This window comes from Leucoraja erinacea, chromosome 28, assembly GCF_028641065.1.
Source record: "Leucoraja erinacea ecotype New England chromosome 28, Leri_hhj_1, whole genome shotgun sequence".
In the NCBI taxonomy this organism is placed as follows: domain Eukaryota; kingdom Metazoa; phylum Chordata; class Chondrichthyes; order Rajiformes; family Rajidae; genus Leucoraja; species Leucoraja erinaceus.
Genome location: NC_073404.1, coordinates 17,024,775 through 17,052,661, shown reverse-complemented (window position 1 = coordinate 17,052,661; position 27,887 = coordinate 17,024,775). Strand labels below are relative to the sequence as shown.

Below are 27,887 nucleotides of genomic sequence, written 5' to 3'. Positions count from 1 at the left end.
TGGTCGACGTGGACTCAGTGAGCTGAAACCCGTTTCCACGCTGTATCTCTAAACTAAACTTTTACTGACAGAATTACAGGCAATCTCTGGAGTCCACCAGCTGATGTCATCATGCTAACAGCACAGCCAGTAACATTAAACAGTTTTGACAGACACCGTCCCAGCAAGCAAAAAGCACAATTTTTAATTGTGTTTTACAAAAATATACAGAATTCTAAACAGTGTAGCACAATTACAATAGAATATAAAATAGAAAATCTTTGTAACAAAACATTTAAAAATCCCTTACATTTTGAAATTGTTATGTGAAGAAAATGACAAAACAGCAGCACAAGATGTTTCTGGGGCCAGATGACTTATTAATTACTACCCCTCAAGTCAAAGGTTTAATTTTACAGCAGAGGTAACAGGTTCCCATTATTTCAAGTGACTTCATTAGGAAGCTACACAACTGTGCTGCATCATTGACAAAAAGACCATTAAACTACGCATGTGGTGAAAACCCAAAGGTTCCACCAACTTCCCAATGTAATGCTGTGGATTTGTCATTGTTACAAGCCCAAAATCACATCAAAAATTCAAATGAAGAGGTGGGTTTTCAGAATGGTCTTAAAGTAGGAGAGGTAGGGAGGCAGAACGTTTAGCACCTCAGCATGTAAAGCCAATGACGATGTGAATAAAACTGCATATGATGAGGGCCAAAATTTCAAGCTTCATTGAGTCAACTCAAGAGTTGAAGGACTGAATGTCACACAAAAAGAGAAAGGGGTAAAACATTGTTTTTTTTAATTTAAAAAGCGAAGCATAATCAGACCAAGAGACCATAGAGATGTAAGGATGTACAGGACTGATGGGAAAGTATGACCTAGTGGCAGGTAGAAAGGGGGACTTTGGAATTTTTGAGCCAGTGTATGGTTTAAGATAGAACGCTGGTCAGGAGAGCATTGGTAGAGACAAGTCTACATTGAAGGATTCCACAGCAGAAGAGCCGAGGCAGGGGGTGAATTGAACATGGTCATGGATTCAGAAGTGGGCAGTCTTTGTATATGAGTAAACAGATCATCACAGTGTATCTCTGAACCAAAAATCACACCAAAAGGCACAAGGTCTGGTTTAGTCTCAATGACCTGAGAGAAGGATGGATGTTGTGGCAGGATTCTCAACTTTTAGTGGTGGTAATTCACTATCCAGTTTTGAATTCCAGACAAAAAAATTGTTAAACAATAGGCGGTGGAGAAATGGTGGTAGTGAAATAGAAACGAATACCAGCAAATAGTTTTGCCATCATTGCAATCCCAAAATCTCAACATATGCTGACGAATAACCTGGGTAGAGGAGTTTAAAAAGAGAGAGCATAGCTTTAAGATGATAAAGGAAAGTTTTAAAAGTGACCAGAGAGGCAATCGTTTCCCACACAGGAGGGCGATGCATATATGGAATGAGCTGCCAGAAGAAGTGGTAGAGGTGGGTACAACTATAACATTTAAAAGGCACTTAGACAGATACACAGATAGGAAAGGTTTGGAAAGATATGGTCTAGGCACAAGTGGGACTAGCTCAGTTAGGCAACTTGGTGGGTCAAAGGGCCAGTTTGAGTATGGTGTTGCTTTATGACTGACTAATGGCCAGCATTTTTCAATATTTTGCGTTTACAAAACTTAGTTATCACTAATGTTGAAAAGGCACATTCATTGAATGAAAAAAGAGCTTGGTAATCACAGTTGCATTTGTAAAAGGAATAGGTTGCCAGCTTTAAGGCAAAAATCTAAAATGGATTATACTTTGCCAGCAGAAAATAATTCCCCAATCTAAAAGTGTAGCACAATATTCAAATGAACAGGAAATCAAAAATACACAAAAAAACGTTTTTATTTCTAATATATTCAAATTTATAGTATAGTTGCTGATATTTAAATCTCTCACAACTAGATTCATATTCCATGAACATCCACTTTTATGCTGCTTTAGTAGATTGAAAAGACATCATAACTTACAATTCTTAACTTTAAAGAATGGCATATTTGGCAAGGAATGGCGTTCCCTTTGATAATAGGCCAGCACCACTCGAGTGCGCAGCATCCTCTTAAAAAGAATCCTTTGGCAAAAGTTAGTTCATTACCACTGAACAGGAATCCTCAAACTGTTTTGGAGCAGGACTCTTAAAACCTTGATCAATCCCAGGGGAATTATAATGCCCCTCTCCAGGATATTGATAATCAAGTTTACGGTCACAAGTATGTCCCTGCTCAGGATTATGTTCAAGTTTGTGGCTGTACCCTTGTCCAGATATGTGCCCAAGATCATGACCACACCCAAGGTCACGGGCATGTCCATAAATACCAACACCATGACTGTGTCCATGACCAGATGCATCATGGTAGTGCCCATGTCCCGACGCCAACCCGTGTTCATGGCCAAGTCCCTGTGCAGATAAGTGTCCAACATTATGGCTGTTCCCATGTCCAAATGTCTGCCTGAGATCATGGTTGAATACATGTCCAGACGGATGCGTAATATCATGACTGTGTCCATGTCCAGATGCACGCCCAGCATCAGTTTCAAATCCAGGAATATGTTCGAGATTATAACCAAGACGCTGTTGCCGCTCATATCCATACAAATGAATCGGGTCATTTAAATTCCCTGAATAATGGCAGGACTGAGGGCCAGTGGATGGAGGAAAGTAATAGGTTTGAGTGGGGTAGGACCCTGGTTTAGGTTTACACCTAAAATAAAAAGAAAAAAAATCCCAATGTTGAATTGCAATATACATTTCCATCAACTAAACATTGGTCCTCAGATAATGACATGTTTTATACAGCGAAGTTGCAGATAATATCCAAGGTCAGTATGAGGACGTCACAAAAACACTTTTCTCACAAATAATTCCTGATGATGCACTTTACATTCCAATTTCACCAAGCATCCCATATATAGCTAGATATGCAAGGACCCTTGACAAGAAAAAAAAACTCAACAGAAAGAAAATTACAGCCATGAGTTCAAAATGACTGCGTGGAATAAACACAAATGTATTTTAGGTAAGGCTCAAAGTAAACAGCCAGACATTTTTTACAATGGCAAAATATATAGCCTTTCAAGAATACATGCAAAGTCCTTTAATCGTCTTCAGGATCATAAACATCTTGAAGTATTAAAAGATTCACACCAGTAAAATCTTAAAGCAGTAGAGCCCTACAAATCTGGCATCAAATGATCGATCATTGTGTGCAGGAACTGTGGTCGTGCACACAATGGTCTCTCCATTTCCATGCTCTCTCCATTTGGAAGAATTCAGATAAAGATCAATGACCCAACAACGTGACAGTAACAACCACCTCTGCTTTCTGCTGCAATTTGACCCACCCAAACTCCAATGGTTGCTAGTACTCATCCCTTTGATCAAGCTATACCCGAATGACAATTAAGATAGGTTAACTCTTTTAATGGAATTGCTTCCTTCACAAATGCACGTGCACAAGACATCATAACGCCAAAACTCACTCCTAAGAAACAATCCTCAATCAAAATGCACAATAAATTAACATATGTGACTGTTATCATTGAGATTAATTAAAATAAAAGCATTTGGCCACAATAAAAACTTGTGGAATTTACTCCAAAGTTTAGCAGATGAAAGTCTGTACACGAGGCATGTTCCAGGGTCAGTTACAGAATGTTAACAAACTGAATATAAAAATAGGGAGGTTATGCTCGAGTTATATCGGGCATAGGTGGGACCACATCTGCACTACTGTATATGGTATCGGTCTCATTATTCAAGGAAGAATGTAAGCGAGTTGGAAGCAGTTCAGGAAAGATATTAGACAAAAATTTGAAATGGGCAGGTTGATCATACCAGGCACGTGTCTGCTTCAATTAAGAAACTAAGAAATGTCATAAATCGTGCTGCCAAGCAGCGCTTTATCACCAATACTGATGTCCAGTTTTGATTTTGGCAGGTCCATTCGACTCTGCACTCCAGATGGACCTAATCAGCTGAATGATTACACAAAATGTTATCCACATCTCCTCAGCAAACAAAACAGTCCGTGCCTGCGATATATTCAGTCATGGGTTGACAAGTGACATTAAAGTGGCAGGCAATTAATACCTTCTATAAAAGTCTAGCCACCTACCCTTGGCGTTCAATGGCATTAATATTGCTAAGATACCACCATCAAAAAGCTGGAGGTCAACAGTGACCAGAAGCTCAACTAACCCAGGCACCTCATTAGGGAGCAGGACAGAGGCTGAATATCATGTGGCAAATAATTCATCCTCCGACTCCAAACTTACAATACATAAATCAGCCAGACCCAGAGAGTCAAATGACAAAGCACAGCTGAGAAATTACCACAGTTTAGCCAGGAGGTTTAAATCATTTGCATTCGCACGGGAGCGTCTCTCATTTTCTGACACTAAAAGAGGGTGAGCAAATGGCAACGTTTTTGTATTAAACTACTGGGATTTCAGAACATGTCCTATTCCAATACTTCAGTAACAAGTCTGATAAGCTTATTAAATGCATGTCAATAACAATCCATTTGTGCCAAAACACCAATTAAAGGAAAATTAAGTTTTATAAAGTGGAACAAACTGTGTGAAAACAAAGTAGCTGTCGAACGTGTCTGCGACAAACAGTTGTTTGGCTAATCATGATGACAGAAGGTGGGTGAAGTGCATTTTTTTTTAAAATTTGGGCTACTTCCCAAAACCTTTCACAACAAAAGCACAAGTGCTGCAAACACTCAGCAGAGCAGCTGTGTGTAATGAAAACACTGGTGATGGATGGGCAATCTGAAACATAAACCCCGTTTCTCTCCCATTCTCCCACAGATGCCAAGAATATCCAGCACCTTCTGGTTTTATTTCAGATTCTCAGCATCTGCAACATTTTTCTTTTTGTTTGTGCTCTCTGCAAAAGTTGTGTCCTGCAAATAAAACAAATAGAAATAGACTAAACTCTGGAGCTTTTTCCATCATTCAATTAGATTGTGGCCATTTGCAACTTCACTTATCTATTCTGCAGACGATCAGGTTGTCTTGTGCTATTTCCATTCTGGTGAAATTTGAAATACAAACAGAAAGTGCTGGAATTACACTGCCGCATTTGTAGGACAAGAAATAGAGTTCAGGTTAAAGACCCTTCTTCAGAATTGGGAAGGAGAGAAATAAAGTTCCTTTAGCTGCAAGGAGTCAATACTGTTTAATTGTCTGATGTACCAACAATGGAACCAGGCAACAATGGAGATGTCCGAGACAGTAATGCCACAGCAACTTTGGGGATATGCTGTAAGCAAAACTAACTGGTCAATTAATTAATGGGAGTACTGAAAGAGTAGATAAAAACAGACAAAAGATGTGAAATGCATAGCAGGAAGACATGCCTGGCAGTAAACGCGAGATGTTCACTCTTTCTCTCTCCAGCAATGCTAACAATCATTTGCATTTTTCCATAGTTTTATTTCCCATCTCTTGCATCTGGAGTATTTTGCTTGTGCAACATAACATTTGCCTTTATAATCTATTAGCCTATCTAACTAGATAAATTTACAATGTATAAAAGAGTACAGGGATATTACCCTATATATGTAGCATCGTCAGCATAGACAAGGAGGGCATAAAGGATTAATCTCTGTGCTGTATGATTCAATGATTTCTGTGAAATTGCAACACATCCACCCATTTTAAGTAGCTATTAATCACCACACACAATTGATAGATCCCAGCTGATCCCATGCATCTGTCTTCATCAGCCATGACATTGAGTGTAAGAATTGAGACATCATGATACAACTGCACAGAACGTTATTTAGATTGCAGTTGGAGTGCTATGTTCAGTTCTGGTTGCTACATGCTAAGAAGGTTATGATTACGCTAGAGTGGGTGGAGAAAAGATTCCCCAAGGGCGTTGCTTGGACTGATGGCTTGAGTTATTAGGAGAGTTTTCCCTGGTGAAGGAGGCCAAGGAGTAACCTTATAGATGTTTATAAAATCAAAAGTGGTACAGATAGTCAGTTTTTCCCAGGGTAGGAGAGTCTAAAACTAGGAGCCATAGGTCTAAGAGGGGAGGGGAAACATTTAAAAGGGAACTTAGAAATTAGTTTTTCCACACAGACGATGGTATGTATATGGAGCAAGCTGCAATGTTTAAAAGACATTTAGACAGTACACGGAGAGGAAAGGTTTAAAGATGTATGGGCCAAATGGGATTAGATTGGATAGGCATGTCAGTTAAGCCAATGAGCATGTTTCTGTGCAGCATGTTTCTGTGAATCTACTTCAAATATTTCATTTCTCTCACCGTCCTTGAAATTATTGGCATACATGCCTAACATGACATTTTGAAAAGTATGTTTCCAATTTCAGTTCTATTTCACTGAAACTAATCTATAAATAACCTCCTCTATGGTAGTCCATAGCTCAGATTTGGAGGAGAACTTTATGTCAGGGTTGCTGCAGAGTCTGAAGGAGGGTCTTGACCCGAAGTGTCACCCATTCCTTCTCTCCAGAGATGCCGCCTGTCCCGCTGAGTTACTCCAGCTTTTTGTGTCTATCATTTCTTCCATAACAGGCAGGCTTTGACAAGATTTTCCATGTCTAGTCCAGTAGGACTGCCTTTTCCTATTTTCACTTTCCTATCAAATGTAGACAAATAATTTCTCACGATATTTTCTGACCTGATCTTCCATTTAGTGCCCAATTTCTACTTGCCTCCCTGTGGTGAAATCATCCATAAACATAATTTCAGATTCCAAGCTGAAGCACTAATATCTTCCTCATCACTATTACCCAATCCTTCCACTATTATAAATTCTTACAATTTAAACACATGCTTTCCAAAATACGTACCAGACAAAACATTCCCTCAGCATGGATTATAGATCCATGATTTGGACCCAGTGATGATGGTGGACTATCAACATACTTCCAAGAGGGTGGAACTAGCAGGGAAGTCAGCAGGTGGCAGTGTTCTCATGCGTTGTCTGCCCTTCTTCATGGCGGAGTTTGGGTGGTGCAGCTGGAGTAGCCCAAGTGAGTAACTCCAATGCCATTTTTGACAGTGCACAATGAAGCCACATCATTCTAATGAAGGAGGGAATTCAAATGTAGGGTCATTGAGAGCATACCAAAAGTGGGCTGCTTTTATCTAGATAGTAGTCAAGCTTCTTTGGGAGTTATTGGAACTGCATTTATTCAAACAAGTCAAAAATATTCCATCACACTCCTGAATTGTGCCTTGTTGACTGTGGAATAGCCTTGGGATCACATGGTGAATCACTCACCACAGAATACTCAACCTTTGACCTGTTCTTGTCATCATTGTATTTATGTGGCTGGCTCCGGTGATATTCTGGTTAAAGCTGACCCCCTGGGTTGTTGATGGGAGTTCCATTAATGGCAATGCCATTGAGTATCAAGGGTAGCTGATTAGACACTCTCCTATTGGAGATAGGCATTGCCTGGCACTTTAGTGGCACTAATGTTACTTACTACGTATTAGCCCATGAATGAATGAATGTTGCCTAGGTGAATGTTGCCTAGGTTCTTCATTTGCTGAGGTGTTACAAATAAATTTAAACATTGTGGAATCATCAGCAAACATATCCACTCCTAACTTTATGATAAAAAGGAAGGATGAAATAGTTCAATATGATGTTATTATTCAACCATCACAGACGCCTGCATTGATGTGTCTATTTTTTTGTCAAGCTAGACAGACTAAGGAACGGGTGACGTTTCGGGTCGAGACCCTTTTCAAACTGAAAGTCACGGGAAAGGGACTTTCAGTCTGAAGAAGGGTCTCGACCCGAAACATCACCCATTCCTTTTCTCCTGAAATGCTGCCTGTCCCGCTGTGTTACTCCAGCATTCTGTGTCTATCTTCAGTTTAAACCAGCATCTGCAGTTCCTTCCTAAGCATTGCCCTCTCCTTTATGCCATTTTTAATGTTTGAACTGCAGATAATGCAGGCCATTGAAATATTGCTCTGACAGCAAGCAAACATTTGCTAAAATTAATTCCATCCTGGGCTGTAAGCCAAAGCTCTCATCTGTCCTCCTCAAAAAAGACAATGGTTGTATGTTCTGATTCCATTCTAAGTTAGTATTTCAGAAACTTTTCAATTACCATACCAAATCATTCCCTTGATAGTTTTCTTCATTTCTATTTTCAAATAAAATGCCAATCTGAAAGAATTAGTGAGGAAGTTCATCACAACGTATTGAATGAACAATTTCTCCAAGGAATTATAGGAAGAAATCAGAGCTTGGGACAATGAACCTTTCATATAGACAGCTATTTTTAGTTCTAATCCCAGTGATGCAAGACAAAGCAAGTGAGGCATGCAAAAGATTGGGAAAACTGGAATTAATTTATCTGTCAAAAACAAGGGAAGTACATTGTTGGTTGCTTAAAATACGTATCTAGAATTATCAAACTAGCCCTTCTCATCCTATGATCTGTGTGTTCTTTACTTTGTGTTCCTTAATTTGTAGGTATTTAATGAATTGTTAAAATGAATGTATAATAAGCTATTTTATATCAAACATATTGTGAATTGAAAAGCAATGTCACAAATAGGATTTGACGGCATTAAAAGTGACATATTTAGATTTTATTCTGCCACTTTTCTTCCCAAAATCCCATACTATGTGCAGACATGTCTTTTCAAAACTAATCCCACAGCTTTTACATAGAATTTACAGCATAGACACATTAAATCCAATATAACCATACCAATATTTCTGCTCCATTCAAACATCCTCCCATCCTATTACTTCTTCCTTTATCAATATTTCCTCTTTTTCCTTTCTCCTTGAACACATTCACGTGCTGACATATCCATCTAACTATTAAATGCTTCAACATTTGCCTCAATTATTATGTTCCACCTATTCTTCGGGTACAAAAGTTTCTCCTGAAGTCCAAATGTGATTTGGTACTGACCTTATATCTATACCCTTTGGCTTCTCACAATAAATAGAAATGTAATCGTCTTCATAATTTCTTAAAGAACAGAATTCAGATCAGCCTTTAAGTGATACGTGATTGGAAACACAATTCAAAATTCAGCACGTTAATTAACTGCAATAGCAGAGGTGTTTTTATGCAATTACACTAACTCTTAAATGTAATTTCAATCATTACCATTACTGAAATGCATATCATGTGTTGTAGGAATTCAAAACAACCTGGCTTATATTTCAAACCATTGGACATTTACTTCACTCCATTCAGTTTGAAAGTTAAAACAGTTTCCACATTTTCACCGTTCATTTTTCTCCCCCACTAACATCTACATTAAAAATAAAATATAGGCCTGCAAACTACTTTATAGCATACAAAAATATTGCATCGTTTAAATGAGAATATATTGCGATCTTTCCACAGATTTTGGAGATTTCGTAGTGTGAATAGGTGCAGAGCGCAGGAACTGTTGCTCTGCACCTATTCACACTGTAGAACTATCACTACCTAGGGATTGCCACTGTGACGGCAATAAAGGATTCATCAACGGAGGCGAGTCAGAAAACATTTGTAGAGCATTTACCTGTACCTTTACGCAGATCACCATCTGCAATCACTATTATTATTCTTTGTATAACTCAAAGCATTATAATGCTTATTTGTGCTTTTATTAAATATAAATAAAACAGATGTAGTATTGATGTGAACGTAAAGTATAAGAAATAAAGTGGATCAGCTTGAGGCTCAGTTAGAAATTGGCAAGTATGACGTTGTGGGAATTACAACGACATGGTTGCAAAAGGACCAGGGCTGAGAACTGAATATTCAAGGGTATACATCCTGTCGAAAAAACAGACAGGTGGGCAGAATGGGTGGGGTAGCTCTGTTGGTGAGAAAAGAAATTCAGGCCCTTGCGAGGGGCGACTTTGAATCAGGAGATGTCGAGTCAGTATGTATAGAACTGAAGAATTGTATGGGTAAAAAGGACCCTAATGGGAGTTATCTACAGGCCCTCAAACAGTAGCCTGGATATTTGAAGCAAGTTGAATCAAGAGTTAAAATTGACATGTCACAAAGGTAATGCTACGGTTGTTATGGGAGATTTCAACATGCAGGTAGACTGGGAAAATCAGGTTGGTACTGGACCCCAAGAAAGAGAGTTTGTGGAGTGCCTCCGTGATGGATTCTTAGAGCAGCTTGTACTGGGTAAAAGGCAATTCTGGGATTTAGTGTTGTGTAATAAACCTGATTGGATAAGGGAACTCGAGGTAACGGAGCCATTAGGAGGTAGTGACCATAATAGGATAGGTTTTAATCTACAATGAGAGGGAGAAGGGAAAATCGGAAGTGTCAGTATTACAATTGAACAAAGGGGACTATGGAGCCATGAGGGAGGAGCTGGCCAAAGTTGATTGGAAAGATACCCTCTCAGGGATGACAGTGGAACAACAATGGCAGGTATTTCTGGGAATAATTCAGAAAGTGCAGGATCAGTTCATTCCAAAAAGGAAGAAAGATTCCAAGCGGAGCAAGGGGCGACCGTGGCTGACAAGAGAAGTAAGGGACAGTATGAAAAGAAAAGAAAAGAAATATAACAGAGCAAAGATGAACGGGAAGCCAGAGGATTGGGAATCTTTTAAAGAGCACCAGAAGATAACTAAAAAGGCAGAACGGGGAGAAAAGATGAGGTACGGTGAGTTAACCAAGAATATAAAGGAGGATAGTAAAAAGTATGTGAAGAGGAAAAGATTAGTTAAGACCAAAGTTGGACCCTTGCAGACTGAACCAGGTGAATTTACTATGGGGAACGAGGAAATGGCAGACGAGTTGAACAGGTACGTTGGATCCGTCTTCACTAAGGAAGACACAATCAATCTCCCCGATGTACTAGTGGCCAGAGGATCTAGGGCGACGGAGAAACTGAAGGAAAGCCACATTAGGCAGGAAATGGTGTTGGGTAGATTGATGGGACTGAAGGCTGATAAATCTCCAGGGCCTGATGGTCTGCACGCAGGATACTTAAGGAAGTGGCTCTAGAAATGTTGGACGCATTGATGATCATTTTCCAACGTTCTATAGATTCAGGATCAGTTCCTGTGGATTGGAGGGTAGCTAATGTTATCCCACTTTTTAAGAAAGGCAGGAGAGAGAAAACAAGGAATTATAGACCAGTTAGCCTGACATCGGTGGTGGGGAAGATGCTGGAGTCAATTATAAAAGATTAACTAGTGGCACATTTGGATAGCAGTAACAGGATCGGTCTGAGTCAGCATGGATTTACAAAGGGTAAATCATGCTTGACGATTCTTCTGGAATTTTTTGAGGATGTAACTAGGAAAGTGGACAACGGAGAGCCAGTGGATGCAGTGTACCTGGACTTTCAGAAAGTATTTGATAAGGTCCCACGTAGGAGATTAGTGGGCAAAATTAGAACACATAGTATTAGGGGTAGGGTACTGACATGGATAGAAAATTGGTTGGCAGACAGGAAACAAAGAGTAGGGATTAACGGGTCCCTTTCAGAATGGCAGGCAGTGACTAGTGGGGTACCGCAAGGCTTGGTGCTAATGTATATTGTAATATACATTCATGATTTAGATGAAGAGATTAAAAGTAACATTAGCAAATTTGCAGATACCTGTAACACAAAGCCGAGTGACAGCGTGAACTGTGAGGAGGATGTTCTGAGAATGCAGGGTGACTTGGACAGGTTGGGTGAGTGGGCAGATGCAGTTTTCATATAGATGAATGTGAGGTTATCCACTTTGGTGGCAAAAACAGGAAGGCAGATTATTATCTGAATGGTGTCAAGTTGAGAAAAGGGGAAGTACAACGGGATCTGGGGGCCCTTGTTCATCAGTCACTGAAAGTAAGCATGCAGGTACAGCAGACAATGAAGAAAGCGAATGACATGTTGGCCTTCATAACAAGAGGAGTTGAGTATAGGAGCAAAGAAGTCCTTCTGCAGTTGTACAGGGCCCTAGTGAGATCACACCTGGAGTATTGTGTGCAGTTTTGGTCTCCAAATTTGAGGAAGGACATTCTTACTATTGAGGGAGTGCAGCGTAGGTTCACGAGGTTAATTCCCGGGATGGCGGCACTGTCATATGTTGATAGAATGGAGCGGCTGGGCTTTATACGCTGGAATTTAGAAGGATGAGAGGGGATCTTATTGAAACATACAATTATTAAGGGCTTGGACACACTAGAGGCAATAAACATGTTCCTCACCCAACCAGGGGCCACAGTTTAAGAATAAGGGGTAAGCCATTTAGAATGGAGATGAGGAAAAACGTTTTCACACAGAGAGTTGTGAATCTGTGGAATTCTCTGCAGAGTCAGCTGATATGGGGAGAAGGCAGGAATGGGGTAATGATTGTGGATGATCAGCCATGATCACAGTGAATGGCGGTGCTGGGCTTGAGGGGCCGAATGGCCTACTCCTGCACCTATTGTCTATTGCGATTACTGTGATGCATGGCAGAATTTATTAGGTTAGCAATGCAAAGCCCACCATCCTATCACACAACTACCAATTGTCCATTCCACCTACTTCCTTATCTTCCACCCCACAAGTCTCTGCATTCAACGGATCATTGTTTGCAAGTATCTAGATGTGGACTTGAACAGACGACTACAGATCAAGTTCCAGTAGATTGGATTAGTATAGATAAATACTCAATGGTCAGTGTGGACACAGTGGACCAAAGCCCTGTTTATGTATGATGCAACTCCATGTTTGTTCTCAATAATATATTAATTATTTTAATAGTAAGCCATTGCTTATTGATCAATTTGCATTTTTATACAGTTTTCCATAATATTTATGGTTACTCCGATATATTTACAAACAAGAATTTTGTTAATTATTTCCCAACGGCTCTTTATCTAAACAATTATTGAAGCCTTAACGATATTAGATCTAAAGTAGCATGTTCCCTTATTGGTTCCTCAGTATACCGATCTCGACAACATTCCTGCTATTTTGTTTATTTGGTTTACCCAGCCTATACATAGATGAAAGGACCCCTATATTATTGTGTTACCTTTGCTCACCTTTCATTTCCTTATTTATACCATTGCCTACATTACAACCATGGTTTGCAATCCTTAAGACAACTGCTAAAGATGTTTTAGAAACAAGGAACTGCAGATGCTGATTAATACACAAAAGTACACAAAGTCCTGAAGTAACTCAGTGGGTTAGGCAGTATCTCTGGAGAAGATACCATATATTCAAGGGAGAGTTAGATATAACTCTTGGGGCTAACAGAATCAAGGGATACGAGGAGAAAGCAGGAACAGGGTATTGATTTTGGATGATCAAAATAAATCAACCCAAAAATAAATTTAAAACTATAAAGAGATTGTCCAATGTTTTAATTTTCCTTCTTGGAGAGAATGTTGTTCAGGTGGTTCTCCTCACCAAGTAATACTCCAAGCCTCTGGCCTGTATATGTTTCACAAGGTTCACAGCTATCTAATTTGCATCCGATTCCAAGACAAAACGACACCAAAAATGAGAAATTCACTCCCTGAATTTATGCAAAAGTCACGCCCACCTGGCAAACCACCTGAAAACAAAATATTTCCATTAGGCAGGGTTTGAAAGAATTTAGCATTTGAAAGCAGTGAAGCATTCATCTGTCACTCAATGGAAGGAGGGTCCCACAATGTAATTGGTGTTATAACTATTAGTTCAATTGAGGTGGAAATATTATAATTGACTAGTTTTACTAGCTGCTATAGATTATTTGACGAATATACAATTGACTAATTGTACTAGCTGCTATTGATTATTGGCTCTCTAAAATTGTTCCTTTAGAATTGATTTCCTCAAGAGATGGGAAATTAAAGGCTGCATTGAAAATTGATGTAAAATCTGGAATTATTAAAATGGAAACCCACTTTCCTCTAGTCTGTCCTTAGGTTGGATCTACATTTCTCACTTAACTAGTGAGACCTTTCTTCCATTTATAACTTTTGCTATCTAAATTGTTATATGACATGCACCACTCGAAACCTTTATCGATCTCACCTTAATGATAGCTCTTTAGCTATATAGAAGTTACCTTCCAGTCAATTTTACATAAGCACATTTTAGTTAGACTTGTGGAAAAATAATGTTTTGGAGCTGCTGCCCTCAGTTTACAATACATCTCCATTGTGCAATTTTGTGGTAGATCCATTATATCCAAAGAAATAGTGATGATAACAGAAACTAGATGGATTCTGAATGTAAAGATTTACTTAATGGAAGCTGTCCTCTTGCAAATAAAAAAAAGCAAAAATCTATAGATGCAGGTAATGTGAAATAAAACAGAAAATGGTAGTTCTGATGAAAGATCATTAATCAGAACTCCTAACTTTTTTTCCTATCCACAGATACTGCATAACATACTGGGACGTCCTAGCATTTTCTATTTCACACAGTGTTTGTAAAAGCTGTTTTAGTAATATGTCACCTTTTGAAAGAATAGCTTCAAAAAAGTTTGTTAAGGAGAATATGATAGAAATAATAAATATCGTTCTGATTTTCATGCACTGAATTTGGACTTTAATATCTATTCACTGATGTGAAAATGCAGCAGTTACCATTACAATAAATAGCCCTGTCTGCTCACCAGCATTTTCAGGATGTACTCATAAAGGGCTCTTAGGTGTTAATTAATGGATTATGGGGAGGAATTAAATGACTAGATTTGTGCAGCAAATATATAATATGAACAACAACACATCCAATGTTATGCACCCAACCCATAAAATAAGAATTTACTACTTTACAAAGAAAAAATGTTCTATAAAGTACACAGATGAAGAAAAATATAGATGGAAAACTACCAGGTTTTAATTCGGCTTCAGCAAAAATTAGCAGATATTTTTGAAGTGAAAATGTATTAAGTCATACGTTTTAATATTATTTGTAAAATTATGACACTAAAAATCCCTGGGAACATAAACATACTATTCCCAGGATTGTATGGAGACGTAGAAGCTGTTTGTTCATTTTCATAACATCCAAAACTTTATAAACATGCATTGATCTTGGTCCAAGAGCATTATTTTAGGATACTGCATAATGGCATCACTATGTATCACTCTCAAATACAGCTCAGGTTTTGTTACTGAGCTTGCATCTGCTCCCAAATGAAGATGGCCCCAAAATTATTTACAACTCTATCTCAAATGATGAGTTTTAAAAACTTTTCTATTTCTACATTATTTTGGATCTCATCAGCAGACGTGCTCCAGATAGGGTGGACCAGAGCAGTCTGTAACATTGGCTTAAACACAACTTCCCATATCAAGGGAACATTTGAACTTGAATCCAAATATAAATAATTATCCTAACGCTTTCACTTTATGAAAATATTTTTTAATGTTGATTTTTAAGGCCATACTAATAATAGTACAAAGCAGAGTACTCTGTTGCTAATGTCAGTACATCAAATTGGTGATGTGATAATGAGCCACAGAGCAGAAAGAGCTCAGACACATATCTACATTGCATCACCTACTAAGGATGGTCGAGAAGAGAGGTCGAGGGGGAAGGGAGTGGGTGTGCAAGATGTAGGTGAAATTACCCAACATTGCCCCTCTGATCACCCATGCAGCCATGCTATTTATGTGGATGTGGTCATCAAGCAAAAATAGAATTGCAGACACTATGTTAGTGCAAGATGTACCAATAAGATTATTATGTGCTGCAAACAGTCCAATGTGGTGTTTCCAAAGCAGAGTAAATATGTTTCATTCATTTTTGAAATAACTTGTTGTGAACCACTTTACCAGAACACATTACCGTGAAAAGATAGTGCAAGATGTATCAAAAAGTTTTCTACATGGCGCAAACAGTCCATGTTGGTGCTTCCAATGCACAGCAGCTATGTTGCATTCATCTGCCATTGACCAAAAATAACTTTAATACTAGAATTAAGAAACTGCAGATGCTGGAATAATGAGCAAAACAAAAGCTGGAGAAACCCAATGGACCAGGCAGTATCTGTGGAGGAAATGGAGACACACATTTTTGGTTGGGACCCTTCTTCAGACTGATGGAATAGAAAGCTGGGCAAAGCCTGGCTAGTGACAGTGGATACGGGGGAGGGGGAGTGATTGGCAGATAGATAGAATGTGATAAAGGCTAAAGGCAAGAAGGAGACAAAAGGGCGTCAGATAGGAAAGAGGGGGATATGTGAAGCCAGAGAGAGCAATATGAATGGAATAGAATAATGAGGAGGGATATAAAGGGAAATATGGGAGTCGGGGGTGGGAGATGAGCATACGGGGGATGGGGAAGGAGCAGGGTGACTAATGTGGTGGGTGATGGTGGTAGAGAAATATGTGCACACCAGGGTGGGATGGGAGAAAGAATGATCAGGGGCTATTATTTGAAATTGGGTTGCAAGGTACCAGAGCTGTATATGAGGTCCTGTTTTTCCAATTTGTGTGTGGCAATGGAGGAGGCCAAGATTGTTAAGCTAGGAAGAGGAAGGGGAGTTAAAAATGGTTAGCAACAGGGAGCTCCAGTAGGCCTTGGTAGACAGAGTGGAAGAGTCACCAAGTTAATGCTTGGTCTTGCAGATGAACTGGACGCCACATGAGGATCACCTAATGCAATCGGAGATGTTGGAAGAGGTGCACATGAACCACTGTCTCATCTGGAAGGATTGGGGTCCCTGGATGGAAATATGAGAGGAGGTGTAGGGGCAGGTGTTACATCTCCTGTAATTACAGGTGAAACTGCTTGTGGATGGATGGAGTTGTGGGTGGGAAGGCTTGAGTGAATCGAAGAGTTGTGGATGGTGTAGTGGGGATGGGAAGATGTGAACATCTTCGCTCAGTCCACCTGGGCCTACGTAATCTCCCAGTTGCTAAACACTTTAACCCGCCCACCTCCCATTCCCATACTGACCTTTCTGCCCTGGGCTTCCATTGCCAGAATTAGGCAAAAAGCAAATTGGAGGAACAGCACCTCATATTTCACTTGGGCAGCTTACAGCCCTGCTGTATAAATATTGGTTTCTCCAACTTGTTTTCCCACTCTTGCCATCCCTTCCCCACCTTGCCCTGATTAATTTTGCTGTTTGTATGCCACAGTCTGCTTTCCCTTATCCAACAAAGAACTATTGTACATTTCCTTGATCATCGTCTGCTTTGATCTGTTCTTTCCACACCTTACATGTTCTTTGTACCCTTCCATATCTCCTTTCCCTCTCCTGTGACTCTGAAGAAGGGTCGCGACCTGAAACGTCACCCATTCCTTCACTCCAGAAATGCTGCCTGTCCCACTGAGTTACTTCAGCATTTTGTGTCTATCTTTGGTGCAAACCAGCAATTGCAGTTCCTTCTTACGTAAGATGTGAATGGTGGTGGGTTCACATCCAACAGCAGAATTAGTCTGTGCACACTAACCAAATAATCAAAACGCTACCACTGACTGTTCATGACTACTGGAAGAGCATTTTGAACATGTGGAAAGATATCTATGGAGATAGCAATGGAAGTACTGTGAATTTTTCTACGTAACTTCAGCCAAAATAGCATGCTTACCTGTCAGTCACTTCGACATTTCTCACCTCCCACAAGGCTGAATAAAATGTGATTCCTGGTAAATTCTTCAGATTATTGAAAGGAAAATATCTCTCCATAGAAACAGCAGTTGTCTCGGTCATGTCCAGATATGGAACAAATGGCCGGCCATAAGCATCTAGCAAAATGGACTTCATTAAGGACAAATATGATTGTTCTGAATAGACACAATGAATGAATTTGATTCTTTGATCAAAGTTAATTGCACATTGTTAACCATTTCTTTGATAAAACTATACAGAAGGACACAAAAAGACAACCAATCGTTACAGATGGATCAAGCAACAATCATTTTGATGGTGTTAACAATGAGGTTGTCAGTGCTTTCAAATGGTATGGTGACTAAACATAAAAATTACAATAACATTCTGCTCAAACTAATCAGGTAAGTAGCATTGAAGCAAGTTCTATGCGCAGCTAGTACAGAGTACTAAACCCAGAATTTGGTACTTGGAGAGTTAATCTAACAGGAACATGGCAGGGCACCCCAGACCCATAGAATGAACATCCTGTTGCTCCAGGGTGTTTCCTGCATTGTAAACAAACATTGGTGCAGGAAGCTGAGGAACTCCGAAGATTGAGCAAAAACTAACGACATTACGGTGCATCCTGAGAGTGAGGGCTTCACGGATAGCCTACAACACAAGAAGCGCAGGCAAGAGACTGGTTAGCTTCTAGACAGACAAAAAGAGCAGCAGATACTTGAGGAAATCCAGGAGGCTATCATGTTTTCTAACTAATATGTGGTTCTGGTGGGGGAAGGAGAGCCCCTGGAGAGTGCAGCTGTTTGGAATATACTGTCAAGGCAGGTTCAGTTGCACAGGGTGGAAAGGAGAAAGGTCAAGTAAGCAAACACTTCTGCAAATAACAGGCGGGGTACCAGATGGTTAGTTCCCTCCCGGTTCAGCAGTTCAACCCATACAGTCAAAAGCCACTGTTGGGAATGTACTATGGATTTCAAAATTATCCAAGGAAGATAAGGAAACAAATCTGAAGGCAGATTTCTGACTAGTATAAAAAACAAGGTGATTAGCACTAATGGATTTCAATTGTTCTAATTTTATTGAGATATAGTCAGTGTCAAAGATAAAGAGGGCAAAGAATTTGTAAATTGCATTGGAGAGATTTTGTTTTGTCCAGTGAGTAACAATTCTTGGAGATGCAATTCTGGATTTAGTTTTAAGGAATGCATCTGGACAGATGGCAGGAATGTCAGTAGGGAACATTTTTGTGACAGTGATGAAAATTCAATTATATTTAGCATTGTCGTGGAAGAGAACAAAGATAAAATATTATAGATCCTAAAGTGGGGAGAGGCCAATATTTCTATGGTGAAGTGACAGTAAAAGTGGACTTGAAACAGCAGCTTGAAGGTAAATAAGTCAGTGCTTTGGGAGGCAATTAAGAAAATTGAAGGTTCAAGGTAGACGTTCCCACAGAGATAAACAGCGAGATAATTAAAACTGGAGTCGTTTGGATGACACGTTTTAAAAAAAACTGGGAAGCTTCTGCGAGACGTTGAGAACTCAATATATCTGGAAGACTACGGTCACCATATTAAAATAAGTGAGTGGATTGAAAAAGTACAGAGGGTATTTACCAGGATGCTACCTGGACTAGACGATTGGAGCCATACGAAAAGATTGGATACGCTGGGGACATCTTTTTTTAGAACAGAGATAGCAGAGGAGAGTTAATTGAGGTATATGAAATTATAGAGGAAAAACTATTTCACTTAGCAAAATTGAGAGGGCTTAGATTTAAAATAGTTGATGGAAGAATTCCAGGGGAGATGAGAAAACAGGTTTTTACACAAAAGCTGTAGGGGTCTGGAAATCACTGCCAGAAAGGAAAGCAAAAAGCTATACCAAATCCAAATGCTACTTGAATGTGTGCTTGAAGAAACACAATCTACACGGGCCTGGGCCAAATACTGAAAGGTGAGTTTAGCTTTGATCAGTGACTTGCATCAAAGTAGCTTTGTTCAGTGACTTGCATATAATAAATTGTGTCTTAACTTTTGTGTCTTAACTTTTTTATGAACCAATGATTCTATTGATGATCTGAATGGCCTTATGTGGATTTAGGGAATAGTAATATCAGGTTCAGGAAACCGCTGGTTAAGGGCCTGTACCACTATACGAGTTTACCCAAGAGATCTCCCAAGTTAAAAAAAAAAAATCAAACTCGTGGTAAGTACGTAGAATGTACGTAGCGGATACGTCAGAGCTCGGGACGTCTCTTAGCGGCTCGTAACGCTAATGGCAGGTACTTAGGAAACGCGGTAGTTTCCTAAGTACTAGGAAAAGCTCGTGAAGTTTTTTCAACATGTTGAAAAATGTCCACGAGAGCCCCGAGAACCAACGAGCGTCTATTACCGTAATTCCCCGAGTTCGAATCAGAGAAACTCGGGAGAACTCTTGAATTACCTCGTTGAGTGGGACAGGCCCTTAAGGCAGCATCTCTGAAAGGATCTGTGGAAGAATGAACTGACATGGTTTTGTGTCGGTACAGTGAGAGAGTTAGCAGAAAGAGGCGAATGGAAGGGATGGGGCTAAATCTAGCAAGAAATAGGAGGGAATAAAGAGACACAGAGAGCTGTAGTAACTCAGTGGGTTAGGCAGCATCCCTAGAGAACATGGATAGAAATGATCAGGATGAAAGGTCCCGACCCAAAATGTCACCTGTGTTCTCCAGAAATGCAGACTGACCCACTCAGTTGCTCCAGCGCTTATTTTGTAAACCAGCATTTGCAGCTTCTTGTATCCCCAAGGGACAGGTAGACCTTGGTGAGGAAGACTTGATTGGCAGATGAGTCAGTGGGAGAGAGGGGGGTGGAGCTACTGACCAAAGCTGGAGATGGAGAAGACAAATGGGTGCAAATGGGGGGATTTTATAAGAAGGAAGCCAGGGAGTTAAATGTAGAATCAGAGGGAAGGGATAGTGGGTAGTAGCAAATGGGTGATGGGAAGGGGGGTGGAATGGGAAACCCTGATAGGGCGGGCTGGGAAAAGAGCAGAAAGAGAACGAAACAAGCTTTTTTTTTGGGGGGGGGGGGGGGGGGGGGGAGAAAGAGTGGACAGAAAGGTGTGCGTGTTGGCAACAGGGAATGCGGGGATACCTAAATTTGGTGAATTTAGTATTAATGCCATTGGATTGTAGCTGCCCCAGTAGAATAAGAGATCCTGTTTTTCCTGCTGGAGTGGCCTCACTCTGGTAATGGAGATGGGTAAGCACAGACAGGTCAGTGTGGAAATGGGAAGGGCAAGTAGATTACTCACAATTTTATAACAAAGGAGAGAAATTTAACAGAGACATGAATCAAAATATACATTTCAAAATGTCAAGATAGCAGACAAAGATACGATTTAAAAAAATCAGTTGAGGACGAGAAGAGTATCCTGAAAGAACAATTTTCTCATATCCCCAGTCTCGGGTGTACTAAAAAAACAAACCATGGTGCGAATGAAGCTTTCAAGCGGGGACTTGAACCACCATGCAAATAACATCGGAACATGTTTCAATACACATTTATATCACCAAATACAGCCCGGACCAAATCTTTCTTCGTGTCTCATAATATGTATTGCTATCTTATGATGGATTATAAAACCCACAAATATTTAACCATTTCCATGAAGTGTTAATTTATCAAATCAGAAAAAGGCACATTCACCCCTAGTACATAAGATAATTGTGATTTTGAGAATTAAGGATAAACCAAAACACTGGAATTTGACAGAATATAATATTGGACCCATATTCAAGATTAATTGAGCAAAGTAATAAAGGATACAAAGAACTCCTGCTCCGATTCCACAAATGTTACCCAAGATCGATGACTCCGGTATAAAAAGTGAAAGGGCCAGTAAAATGAATGGGAGATAAATCACCTTGATGGTTGTTATAAATACCACAGATTTCATAGGGGACAGAGATACAGACAACCCCACAAAGGAGAAAACAACCACAGTGAATCCCTGAATTCCTTTTAGGTTGTCCAGTCCAAAAATTATTGAACCAATCATAAGATAGATGATTCCAGCAAGAATTGCAAGTAAGAGTGTGAGGTATGCAAATTTTACAGTTCCAATGTCCCTCTCCATGGCACCGCCAAAATACCACAGCATGGCAACGTTACATACGAGTGCACTCATACTTTTATGGATGAACATGTAACTCAGCACTTTGTACACTATGATTAAAAGAAACATATGTTATTACTCATGCATAAGAATACAGTTTACATAACAATTGAGGGCAACAATTACTTACATTTTCTGTACATTCTCAAATGTGAGCAATTTATCGCATGCAATCCTTTAATTTGGAAATGTGCGTTGACATTCAGTTATAGAAAGGGAATATATACACATGATATTTTTATGGACTTTCAAAGTGATTTTTACAAGGACTCAATAAATTGGCTAATTTAGATTTTGCAGAATGCAAGGCCAATTAATAAAGGGCAGGGTAGCAGAGTGTTTTAAGTTCTTTGTCTGCACCAGAGTTCATAATGCATGAATCTTACCATGGCCGATATTTTTAAATGCAAGTAATTACATTAAAATGTGCAATTAAATAAGAAAGATAAATTCACAAACATTAAGTATAAAACCACTAGGCAGTCATAAAATTGTTTAAGAAGAAACTGCAGATGCTGGAAAATCGAAGGTACACAAAAATGCTGGAGAAACTCAGCAGGTGCAGCAGCATCTATGGAGCGAAGGAAACAGGCAACGTTTCGGGCCAAAACCCTTCTTCAGACGGGTCATAAAATTGTGCTTTGTTCACTACTATCCTTTAGCAAAGTTACTATCTTTACCTGATGTAGACTACTTCACCCCAGACCCACCAATAACATTAATTCCTAACTGATCTCTTTAAATTTAGGGGCAATGAGGGGTGGACGATAAATGTTTTTTACTAAACTAGTAAATAAAGTATTAATATGGTATGATAAAGTGAGTGGAGAAGGGAAAGTAGGGGGTAGATGCCTAGAGGCAGGTAATGCCAGAAAAGAGCACTAATTACGGTTACTCCAATTACAACAGTTACTTCAATTAGTTACTCCCATAATTAGTTACTTCAATTACATCCCAGTTATAATTTTATTTTGTTTACATGTTAAAGAATAATGTAAATTTGTCAATTAACCAGCTGAATTTAAAGGGAGCAGGTAATACAATATCAATCCTGTTCATAGATCCAGCAGAAAGCCTACTCACATTCCCAACTCCTTTGCTGGTGTTCAAAACCTATCTCAGCTCTGGTCACACACCCCACTTGCACTCCGGTTACCCCAGCTCACATTCCGGACTAACAAATACACAGAGAGCGAGAGAGAGCAAGAGAGAGCAAGCGAGAGAGCGAGTAAGACTATTTCTGCTGACTGGTAATTAGAATGGAAGTACGGTTTATATATTGGCCAGAACTTTTAATAAGGGGTGTAATTAGAAAACATTTCTTCACACAAAGGATGATAGCTTATTGCTCTTCAAAGAATGGCAATTGGTTTCGTTAATTGCTAATTTTAAATATTTAAATATAAAATTGAAAAGACTTTTCATAACCAAAAGTGAATGATAATGATATGGAATAACGTCAGAAATTGTTGGAGTCGCGGGTTTATGAAAAAGGTTCTCAAAGTATGGAATAGTATATAAATCAGTACAGAAATGGGCAGAGAAATGGCAGATGGGGTTTTATCTGAGGAAGTGTGAAATCATAGAGTCACAGTGTGGAAACAGGCCCTTCGACCCAACTTGCCAACATGTCGCAGCTACACTAGTCCTACCTGCCTGCACTTGGCCCATATCCCTCCAAACTTGTCCTATTCATGTACCTGTCTAACTGTTTCTTAAACATTTGGATAGTCCCAGCCTAAACTACCCACCTCTGACAACTTGTTCCATACACCCACCACCCACTGTGTGAAAAAGTTACCCCTCAGATTCTTATTAAATCTTTTCCCTTTCACCTTGAACCTATGTCTCTCTGGTCCTCAATTCCCCTACTCTGGGCAAGAGATTCTGTGCATCTACCCGATCTCATGATTTTATACACCTCTATAAGATCACCCCTCATCCTCCTGCTCTCTAAGGAATAGAGATCCAGCATACTCAACCTCTCCCTATAACTCAGACAATCTAGTTTGCACAACATCCTCATAAATCTTCTCTGAACCCTTTCAAGCTTGACAATATCTTTCCTATAACATGGTGCCCAGAACTGAACACAATACGCTAAATGCGGTCTCACCAACGTCTTATACAACTGCAACACAACTTCCCAACTTCTATACTCAATACTCTGAATGATGAAGGCCAATGTGCCAAAGCCTTTTTGATCACCTTATCTACCTGCGACTCGACCTTTAAGGAACCTGCACATAGATCTAGAGGTGTTATACTTTGGGAGGTCAAATGTAAGGGGAAAGTATACAATTAATGGCATAAACATTAACAGAATTAATGCACAGATGGATCTTGGGATACAAGTTCAAAACTCCCTGAAAGTGATAACACAAGTAGGAAGAGTGGTAAAAAAAAGCATATGGTATGCCTTCATTGGTTGAGCATTGAGTCAGGAAGTCACGAGGCATCTTTATAGAACATTGGTTAGAACATAGACCCATTACAGGAAGGATGTGGAGTGTTTGGAAAGGGTGCAGAGATGCTTTGCCAGAATTATGCCTAAAGATGTGCGAGGAAAGTTTTTTATTACATTTTTTAAACTACACAGAAGGTGGCAACTGCCTGGAACGCGCTGCCAGGAGTGGTGCTTGAGGCAGATACATTAGTGCCATTTAAGAGACTTTTGGATAGTCATGCGTATATGCAGGGAAGGGAGAGAGATGGCTTCTATGGAGGCATCATGTTTGGCACAACAGCGCCTGTTATTATGTAGTACTGTTCCACGTTCTACCTCATTAAATAGCAGAATCGTTTCTGGAGGTTAAATGGCCAACAATTGTTCTTTTGGAAGCATTTTAGACAAGTCTCTTCCAGTTCTCTTCCATCATGCACATACACCTGCTTTGCAGTATAGTTTTAGAAAATAAGTTGATGCCAAAAACAGGTTACCTCCTTCTGTGTTCACTGAAGCCAACTGCTAAATATATATGTTGACCTGACAAAACTGAAGTATGAAGTTTTAACCATGCTTTGTGGCTTAGACCCATATCAAGTGGTGAAATTACCCATTGAACAACATAACTGAAAAAAATGCCGTAATAACAGTTTTCTAAATTTAATTTAAACTTACAAATAGCACACTTGCATGTACTACCGCCACTTGAACTAAGATAATAACAATGAATCTACAACAAGAACACAATGTTTAGTTAAGACCACTGAAATATTCCATCTCAGGGGCAGTATAATGAGTTGCCCTCTTTATATATAGGCCACATCCTTTTAATCCCAAGGAGCAAGAAAAGGGTGAACAACTACAAAATATGCCATGTGCAAATACCAGTTTCAAATGGAACCTAAACTGTAGATGACTTTTAGCTTACTAAAATACTCTTATCTGTAGCAATTAACACAAAAAAAATGAAAAGCAGTGTCTATACAATTTTGTCCATCCATAGCACGTAGCTTGAAACACACTTTTCAGCAATGAAGTGAAACAGGTCCCAATATTTAAATGCTGCTGGTCTGCCAATCCCACAAGCAGACTGGCATTCATTATGCAAATTCTCATTCAAGCAAAATTCATCTATCTTATAAAAAATTGCTGAAGATACTCAGATCAGGCAATATCTATGGAGAGCGAAAGCGAGTTAACATTTCAGATTGATGACCTTAGTCAGAACTGATGAAGATTCTAATGGAAGGTAGACAAAAATGCTGGAGAAACTCAGCAGGTGAGGCAGCATCTATGGAGCGAAGGAATAGGTGATGTTTCGGGTCGAGACCCTTCTTCAGACTTCTTTCTTAAACAAAATTCTAATGGAAGGTAATCAACCTGAAGCATTAATTCTGTTTCCCCATGCTGTCTGACATACTGTGTATTTCCACCATTTTGTTTTTAAATTCAGGTTTGATGCAGCTGGAGTTTTCTTTTGCCTCTTCAAAATGTATCAGTCCACTGCTGGGAACAGTAAACCCTCGTCATGACAGACCATTGGTGGGGGGAAATGGTATTTGTTATTGCCAGTTGTCCGCAATAAACGAGTATGGGATTACCTAGTAACAGAATATCATGATGTGTAGGAAAAAACTGCAGATGCTGGTTTAAATCGAAAGTAGACACAAAATGAAACACCTCACATTTATCTGTATTAAATTCCCTCAACCATTCCTCAGCCCACCTGACCAATCGATCCAGGTCAGGTAGCATCTCTGGAGCGAAGAATGGGTTGGAGAGAACGAATGGGTGACATTTCAGGGCGAGACCCTTCTTCAGACTCTCAACAGAATATCATTATGTGCGTGGTAGAAACAAAGAACTGCAGATGCTGGTTAATATTCAAAAGGAAACAAAGTGGCATACATGGCAAGATTAGCAAGTTTGCTGATGATGATGCAAAAGTGGGTGGTTTTGCAGATAGTGAAAATGGTTGTGAAAAATTGCTGCAGGATCGATTGGTCAGGTGGGCCGCGGAATGGTTGAGGGAATTTAATACAGAGAAACGTGAGATGTTTCATTTTGAGAAGTCGAACATGGGCAAGATCTACACAGTGAATGGTAGAGCTCTGGAGTGTTGTAGAGCAGAGGGATCTAGGAGTGCAGGTTCATGATTCATTGAAGGTGGAGTCGCAGGTAGATAGGGTGGTTAAAAAGGATTTTGGCATGTTGGCCTTCATCAGTCATTAGTATTTAGTATATAAGTTGGGAGGTCATGCTGCAGTTGTATAAGACAATGGTGTAGCTGCATTTAGTGTATTGTGTTCACTTCAGTTCAGCTTTGGGACCATGTTATAGGAAAGATGTTGACAAGCTGCAAAGGGTACAGAGAAGATTTAAAAAGATGTTGCCAGGACTAGATGGTCTAAGCTACAGGGAGAGGTTGAGTAGGCTGGGACTCTATTCCTTGCAGCATAAGAGGATGAGGGGTGATCTTATAGAGGTCTATAAAATCATGAAAGGAATAGATCGATCGAATGGATGCACAGAGTCCCTTGCCCAGAGTAGGTGAATCAAGGACAGGAGGGCGTAGGTTTAAGGTGAAGGGAAATTATTTAATAGGAATAAGAGGGGTAACCTTTTAACACAAAAGGTGGTGGATGTATGGAACAAGCTGCCAGAGGAGGCAGCAACTATCCCAATGTTTAGGAAACAGTTGGATAGGTACATGGATAGGACAGTTTGGAGGGATATGGACCAAACATGGGCAGGTGGGACTAGTGTAGTGAGGACATGTTGGCCGGTGTGGTCAAGTTGGGCCAAAGGGCCTGTTTCCACACTGTATCACTCTATGACTGCTGGAGTAACTTGCAGGTCAGGCAGCGTCTCTGGAGAACATTGATAGGGACGTTTTGGGTCAAGGCCCTTCTTCAGACTCTGGAGCTAGAGTCCAGGAGAGTTGAGGTGCGGATTGGTGGAGTCATACCTGTCCTACCCTGTGCCACCATGTCCACAGCCCTGCTCGGATGGATTTTATTCTATCTCACCTGCAGCAGCCAGTGTGCAGGTAAGGGTCGGAAGTGGCAGCATGTGAAGCCTGGAAGCAACAGAGGAAGCTGTGTTGGACAAGGAAGCACCAGGGTGGAGGTGTGCGACGGGGCAGGCATTGGCATCCCAGCCTGTAAGTGGCAGGGGAGGTTGGGGATGGTGTTGACAGCCCGGCCCGGAAGCGGCCACAGAAGTGGTATAGGCTGGGAATGGCATCTACAGCCCGACCTGGAAATGGTCAGGGAGACAGTGCAGAACAGGGATAGCTTCAGCTGCCTGGCCAGGCTGCGGTCAGTAGGTCTATCCGCTATCTGTTATAAAGAGTTCGTAATAATATGGGTTTACTGCATTTTCCATTATAACAGCGTATTGGGTATACATCTAATATATCCAATATAACTGTATATTAGTAATTAGAATAGAAAACTCTAAATAGCCTCATGCTCAAGCCCAAACACTTTTCCTGATTGTCACTCAATCTTGGTGCCCAAATCACACTGCCCAGGACCAGCACATAGGCAATTGCAACACTCAGATTCCCATTACTTTGCTAATCCCACTGCCCAAGCCCAGTGTCTTGATAATCGCAGCACCCAGATATCCAGTGCTTTGATAAAATAGCAAGGCCTAGTGTCTTGGTACCCACACTGATCAGGCCTAGCCTTGTGTTTGAGATTTTTTTGCGTGTGGGGTCTCTTGGA

At 40.0% G+C, this 27,887-nt stretch overlaps 1 protein-coding gene across 2 annotated transcripts in view; it reads right to left on the bottom strand.

The window, feature by feature from the left end:
- Positions 1-298: 298 nt before the first annotated feature.
- rhbdd2 (rhomboid domain containing 2) overlaps positions 299-27,887 on the bottom strand; it is a 28,173-nt gene continuing 584 nt past the window's right edge. The window contains exons 2-4 of one of the 2 annotated variants that reach the window (XM_055657879.1): positions 21,362-21,760; positions 17,527-17,683; positions 299-2,726 (exon numbers count right to left, since the gene is read on the bottom strand). In XM_055657879.1, the coding sequence (XP_055513854.1) occupies positions 2,108-2,726; positions 17,527-17,683; positions 21,362-21,760 (1,175 nt within the window). In that variant the 3' untranslated portion in view covers positions 299-2,107. Of the gene's footprint in view, positions 2,727-11,794; positions 13,548-17,526; positions 17,684-21,361; positions 21,761-27,887 lie in introns of those variants that run through there. The other variant, XM_055657880.1, reaches the window with a different exon arrangement.